General features: G+C 35.1%; 1 protein-coding gene across 2 annotated transcripts; it reads right to left on the reverse strand.

The window, feature by feature from the left end:
* Nucleotides 1-954: 954 nt before the first annotated feature.
* On the reverse strand, nt 955-2,382 carry LOC112503314 (histone H3.3). Of its 2 annotated transcripts, none has more exons than XM_025107375.1 (5): nt 2,289-2,382; nt 2,073-2,165; nt 1,841-1,917; nt 1,418-1,508; nt 955-1,307 (listed from the first exon to the last, which is right to left on the reverse strand). In XM_025107375.1, exons 2-5 carry the CDS (start codon nt 2,142-2,144, stop codon nt 1,137-1,139), a joined length of 411 nt encoding a protein of 136 aa, XP_024963143.1. In that variant the 5' UTR covers nt 2,145-2,165; nt 2,289-2,382; the 3' UTR covers nt 955-1,136. The 2 variants fall into 2 exon arrangements, with proteins under 2 accessions (XP_024963143.1, XP_024963144.1); XM_025107376.1 differs by having other exon boundaries at nt 2,262-2,354.
* Between the last annotated feature and the right edge of the window lie 4,802 nt (nt 2,383-7,184).

The raw sequence follows: 7,184 nt of genomic DNA on the forward strand, positions 1-7,184 counted from the left end.
AGTGGTGCATATGGTGGCATGTGTCACCGTATTATTCCTCTGTCAATGGGTAAAAATATTTAGGTTCGTGAAAGATGCAACCGTATTAATTTGTTGTGTACCACCGTATATATTTTGAAACTACAATGAAAATTAGTTTTCGACCCAAGTTCAAATTTTGTTAGTTTCATTTTTTTAATCAAATAGTACCAACATTTGAAAAAAATTATGGTCCCATTCCTGGTCCGAACCAAAATTATCCCAAGCTTTAGTCACCAAATAAAGATATCTACTAAAGATGGATATTTTTGAGCGAACGAGTTTGCTCCAAGCGGTAGGCACAATACTTGTCGAAGAAACCAAAGAGGAATCATCAACCAAATCCTTAATGTACCTCACCACAAAATCTCGATCATCGCTAAGAGCAGCTCCAACCTTCACACCAAAAAAAACACCAAATAGATGGGCCCATAAACACCAAAAAAAATCCAACTCCAACCTTTTGCCGGCCATCTCTTCCACGGCAAATTTGCCGTTCATTTCCTTCCTCCGGCAAAAATTCTGTGTTTTTAACATACGATTGGATCCAAGAGAACGGCAAAACCCCGATTGGAGTTGCTCTAAGCCACCAAATATAACAGTCACTCTCATCAGAAACGAGGCTAACACTCCAAATGAGCTCCTCCAACTCCCACCACTCTCCTAAAAGCTCGAACCAGAGGAGTACAACACCCACCACCGTAACAACTCCAAACCCCATCACTCCAAATACGATTTCTAATCACGACCTGTTTTTGACTTTCATGCTTAAACAGCCTTGTGAATTTCAGTTATTCAAACACCCCAAGGCCAAGGCTTGGAAACAATTCAACCAATATGCATACTTGAAGAAAACAACATTCAACACCAAATAAAACCTAAAGAATCACATTGTCATCGATAGTTCATCAAAAACTTGAAAGAACAATGTGATCATCAAGAATGTATGCAATTCCTATCAATTTTATACCCACCAACAAAATTCCATCAATTTCCATATAAAACTAAAACAAGAATCCTTCCAAGAAGATTACCACAAGAACAAAACAAATACGAGATTCAATATGTAAAGACAACATACATCTCAAAAGGACCAAATTTTCTTTAGTGAAGTGATTCTAAGCTCGCTCTCCACGGATACGGCGAGCCAATTGGATGTCTTTTGGCATGATCGTAACCCTCTTGGCGTGGATCGCACACAAGTTGGTATCCTCAAAGAGACCCACAAGATAAGCTTCTGCAGCCTCCTGAAGTGCCAATACAGCATGGCTCTGGAACCTCAAATCAGTCTGTAATCAAAGATTATCAACAAAACCATCAGCATAAACTGTGTGAATTATATAATGGTGATATTAAGATATAAATGAAGTGATAAACTCTTGAAGCCATAAATAATCACCTTGAAATCCTGGGCAATTTCACGAACAAGCCTCTGGAATGGCAATTTGCGGATTAGCAGTTCGGTACTCTTCTGATACTTGCGGATCTCACTGTATTCATGAACATAAAACGGTAAGTGATGAATCTTGAAGATGAACTGGTACGAATCGTTATTCCAGTCCAGCAGAATCCAATGAATTAAATCGAGGATATACAGATAGATAATATATCAATGATACAATTGGTCAGGTGCACATAATCTTCTTTTATCGATTTCATAATCTAACTAAGGATTTCATTCGCCTAATTGAAAATTGGAATATTTGCTAATCAACTTCAAGATATGATTACAAATTAATTAGCAACTGAAAGGATAAGGTTCGTACGCTTAAAATTGGGACTCTGTATTCTAGGGTTTAGACGAGAAAATCGAGAGGCTTACCGAAGAGCGACAGTTCCAGGACGATAACGATGAGGCTTCTTCACTCCTCCAGTTGTGGGAGCAGATTTCCTAGCAGCCTGTGACGAATTCGCAATCGATTACGAACAATGAACAAAAAGAAATCTTCATATATCGACATAATTGATGCATAAAAAACTGAATAAATCGAAATACTGTCACGCTACATCGGCAGATGATAAGAAACAACAGTAATCGAACTAAAATCACATACCTTGGTAGCCAGTTGCTTCCTCGGAGCTTTTCCACCGGTAGACTTGCGAGCAGTTTGCTTAGTACGAGCCATCGCTTTTCAGATTCACAGAAACTAAAAATCCGGAAACAAAAGTAAACTTTAGAATCAGAAATCAACCGACTGAAACTAAGAAGGGAAGAAATCGAAGATAAACGATGAAATTGATACCTGTAGAACGAGAGATTTATGTGATACCTGTAGAACGAGAGATTTATGTGAGATTTGTAGGATTCAGAAATCTAGGGTTTTGGAATTGGGGAAGAACATCCTCCACTCAGGAATGTACGGATATATATACACGCGATTAATGGGAGTCGTATCCGTGAAGACGTTGACTTTGATTATTCATATAGGGAAAGTCATAGTGGATTCATGTGGTTTATTCTCATTGGTTGATTGTATTGTAAATCAATTTTGATTGGATATAATTATTTCACACGGATCGTGATCTTTTTGTGTTTCTTCTGTCAGTGAATATGTGACTCGGTGGCTGATGATATCCGAGTTCAATAGCGGCATGACTCGGGTGCTTATGTAATTTCGCATTAAATTTACCGGTTGGAATTAATCGACATCAACCATTACACTTTTTATTCATAATTTAACTATTTCGCTATCAGTATATCTAAATATTTATATTATATTATAAAGTATTTGATAAAAAAATTAAAAATTTCAATCTTATGTATAAAGTATTGTTTATTAATGTATATTACATAAAATTTAATATTATAAATAATTTTACATAAGTATATTTTTTAAAACTCCATTTTTAAATTCGTGTAATTAACTACAGATAAACATAATCAAATACAAAATATACATTTATTTTAAATATAAAAAATCTAAAAAATAATTAAGATAATCATTAAGTTTTATGAGTATCTTATAAAAAATTATATTGTTAAACCAAAAATAGAGCAAGACCATCGATCTTTAGAATTACGTGTTTCACCAAATATTCAAATTGATTACTATGAGTTACTTTTAAACACACACGTGTAACAAAAACGCCTTTGCCCTTCCACCTCAAAATGGTAAGGGACTATTTCATATCGACTTAATGCCATTTATTGTTTGGTAAGCCATAGATGTTTGTTTGTTTGTGGTTGATTCACTCAGCTAAGGAGCGTTGTGGGCTTAATGGATTAAGCCAAAGCGTTTCCAAATGCTATTACTTCTCTTAAAGAAACATACCCCTTCTGAAAAACACCCATTTTAGCTACTTAATTGCAGCTCATCCTTGCTTTGCCACTGCCCGTACCTCATCCCTCATCCGATGTTACCCACTAGACCAATGCTCTTCTCTCATGCCAAACACATACTACTTGAAAATTGCATCAACTATGTGACGTCGAAGATGATTCATTGTTTGGTCTCTATATACTAAATCCCGAATGGAAACAATTTCATAAAATGGCATACTCTCAAAGTAAAGTAAAATCATTGGTGATCTGAAAGTTGTCACAATCACATCAATGAGTTGGATGAAGGATGACGTACCCAAATACGACATTAAGAGAGTGGTTATACATTAAACAGACACCCTATTCTTTACTCTTTTATCAATGTATCTCACATGTCCTACTAATGTTGCCGCTTGTCATTCCTTTCTTCATCGATTTCCTCATCTACGTCTTTATCTTATTTTTTACAGGACTTTATCATCTCGTGAGAGTAGGTTGCCGTTCTATATAAAAAAGATGGTCATGGTCATCTTAATGGGTTCTTTTGTCCGCAGTATTGTGTCTGTTGCTTGATATTGTTGTTGGTTAGGTCCTTGTTTTTGTTGGAGTGACTCTTGCTTTTGTGTTTCTTTTTGCTTCTCGTGAAAAGTATTTGTAGGTGTTTCTTGTTTGTTAATAATTTTTGTTGCCTTTTAAATTTTTTTAAGGGTAAATAGTAATTTTTATCATTCAAATAGATTATTAAATACAAAAAGATATAATTTAATTTAAACAAACATTTTAATCAATGTCAAAACGGAGGCAGTATTCCCAAAAAAAATTGGGCGAAGTTGGCCACAAAGCTTGAAAAAGTGTGTCATGTGAAATTAATCCAAAAACAATTGAAAATGTAGTACGACTATTTAAAAGGAAAGTTGGCCACAAAGCTTGACGAAGTGTGCCGTTGATCCTGGATTACTCCTAATCTCCTCACCGGAGTCCCATAACTTTCCATAATGCTCAATTAGAGCCGTTATCATCCCCTTCTGATAAATGATCTACACTAGCAACCTCGTCATCATCAACATCGAAAAAACTAATCTCATCATCACTACCGGTAACATAATCCTCTTCAACAGTATCATCATAACTACTATTCAAGAACTCACTAATATCAATGTTATAATGATCTATAAAAATTTCCAATTGTGTCGACAACATACCATAACTAAAAAACCTTTCAACATATTTGTCACTATCAAAGGGTTTCAATCCTTTTTCCAAATCTGTGTTAGGAACCCTATAATACATTCGACTAACTTCAGATGAAGAAAAATCTTCAATGCGTTGTCTTAGGCTTCTAATACCTATGTTACTTACATCAAAATCTTTCAAATATGCAACTTTACCTCCATAATAGAATGAATTTGTTTGGAACATGCCACCATGATTTATAGCCAAATTGATCTTCATATTGGTTCTCTCCAAATCTGAAAATAAACTTTTTGAAAACCTTAATATGAAAATAATGGTAGCAAACACATTGCAATCACATGAAAATAATGCATCTCATCTTTTCTATACTTAATACAAACACATGGTGCCCAAAGTAATAGTCCTATTAAAAACGTAGTACTATCTTAGAAGATAGAGACATAACAAACAAATACAAAGTCGTTAATTTTAAAAATAGTCGGGTAATTGAAAAGCACGATCATCGAAAATTGTAACGAGGCGAATGGGTCCTAAAAGTGAGGTTGGTAATGTGAATAACTCATTCAACGTTGTCGTACCTAAAGCCATATCCTTTGGTTTACTTGAATCAGTTAAATCTCTTATCCCGATCAATATGTTCACAACCCCCACTGATTAATATTATGTCATGCCTTTGTAAATAACATACAAATCCAGTCATAATTTTCAGAGTCCAGTGTATTTGCTACATCCTTTAACATTTTGTGTCGAATGAGGCAAGATGTTAGAAGAAAAAAAGTTCATGAGATGTACACTTTCCAGGTAATTTTTGTAGATTACAATAATATAGATTTCAAGAAAGTTAAACTTACCTGTCAAAAACATCTTCAAACAGTTCTCTCTCTTTCTAGGATTTTAAGTCACTTGTAATTTGGGATTTTATATTGAGTTGTCACAGTTGGGTACCTTTTGTAGCACTGTTTAGGTTGGTCTACTTTATGTCACTAGGGTTTATAAGAAAATTTCACTTCAACTAGGAGTAATTTAAATCAATATATGTATGTACATTTTCTTGTTTCAGTGTGATACAGTCTAAACTGATAACATAAAGATGGGACCTAATTTTATTACTTTAATGCATCAGCAGCATGAAGATAGTTCCATGTCTTGTATGCTAAATTGCATAAGCAACTGTTTCAATGCATGTATGGTCGCCCTTTACTGCATTTAGTTGGCTGGAATCTGCATTTAGTTGCTCTTTCAAGCAGTGAATTATTTCAATGGAAAGAAACTGGTTACTGCTTAATAATCGAATGACCCATTGCATTATTGAAAGAAATATCTTTCTTGCATAAGCATAGTTATCATTCTTTGGGGGTTGTTTTATGGTCCATTTGAGAAGAGAATGGAAATAGCATTAAGCCCTTCCATTATAAAACTGAAATCCCTTGAAAACAAATCAAACCACCGCAATTTGAATTCCTTTTGCCTTGGGATCTTTGAGAATTTTCACAGAGCAACTTTTTTAGAGATATCCAACCTTATGGATTACCAATCAAGTCTGTATAGACAAGAGAACATACTATAAAACAAAATTCATGACTTATCAAATCATCTTAAAAATGACACCACAATAAATATTGGTGTTGATTCATGTTTGAAGTGCAGAGGAGGAAGAAAGGTATAGAAACAGATCCCATTCAAGTGGGTCAGTTTGTGAACTTCATCAAACGAGGCAATTACCAAAGTGAGAGTTTCTTTATCGACAGGCCCGTCCCTTGTCCTGTTACATCTGAGATATAGAACAGGGTCCCCAACATTTTGGGGCCCAAATTTTTCACAGGCCAGTCAATGGTATTAGGTCGATTCCAGGCCCTAGCTAGCACTTATCTGTTTCTATACCTTAGCAACACTTAGTAGTTATTGGTTCTTTGTATATTGGTGTCTTCGTACATACTTAAAGCCATTGGCAAAATCGAAGACTAGCCGATGTGAAGACAGAAGGTCACCGATGCGGTGTTGTGGATCAACTGTCTAATATACACACCAAGACTCCGAAGTAGCTGAAATACATATTGAAAATATTTTGAAGCTACAAGCCGATTGAAAGAAGATCTTCATAGACCGAAGATTGAAAATCTTCATGGACTCAAGATTGAAGATCATGRACCGAAGATTGAAAATCTTCATGAACTCAAGATTGAAGATCATGGACCGAAGATTGAAAATTTTCATGGACCGAAGATTTGTGAGTAGCTACTTGAAGCTACATATCCATCCAAATGAGATCTTCCTACAGACTGACCATATCTCTGCAAAGTTTGTCTCTGCATGAACTGTGTTGTATGCACGCTGTGTACGATGAAAATAAGATATCAACATTGGTCAAGTCATCCTCTGCCTTCTTATCCTCAAGTGACAAGTGTCCCCATGCATTAAATGTTGAAGGTAGTATAAAAATATAGTGTGCATCTCCCATGCATACAACTAACTTTTTGAAAGATTACTTAGTGCATTCTCAAAGCAATCGGCTATTCTCTTATTCTCCCTTGCTATCATGTGTGCGATAAAATTCTTAGTGTTCTTCATTTCCTTTCAACAACTCTCTATGTTGTTCTTTAAAGTTCTTCTCCTTGTAAGATTGTTTAGGTTAGGTTTTCCTTTCCTATCTTCCGCAACAATCTTTTGTATTTATGTGTGTATTAATTCTTGATATAAATCAATAAGAATT

This window comes from Cynara cardunculus, unplaced genomic scaffold (assembly GCF_001531365.2).
Source record: "Cynara cardunculus var. scolymus isolate 2C unplaced genomic scaffold, CcrdV1 Un_Scaffold_2862, whole genome shotgun sequence".
In the NCBI taxonomy this organism is placed as follows: domain Eukaryota; kingdom Viridiplantae; phylum Streptophyta; class Magnoliopsida; order Asterales; family Asteraceae; genus Cynara; species Cynara cardunculus.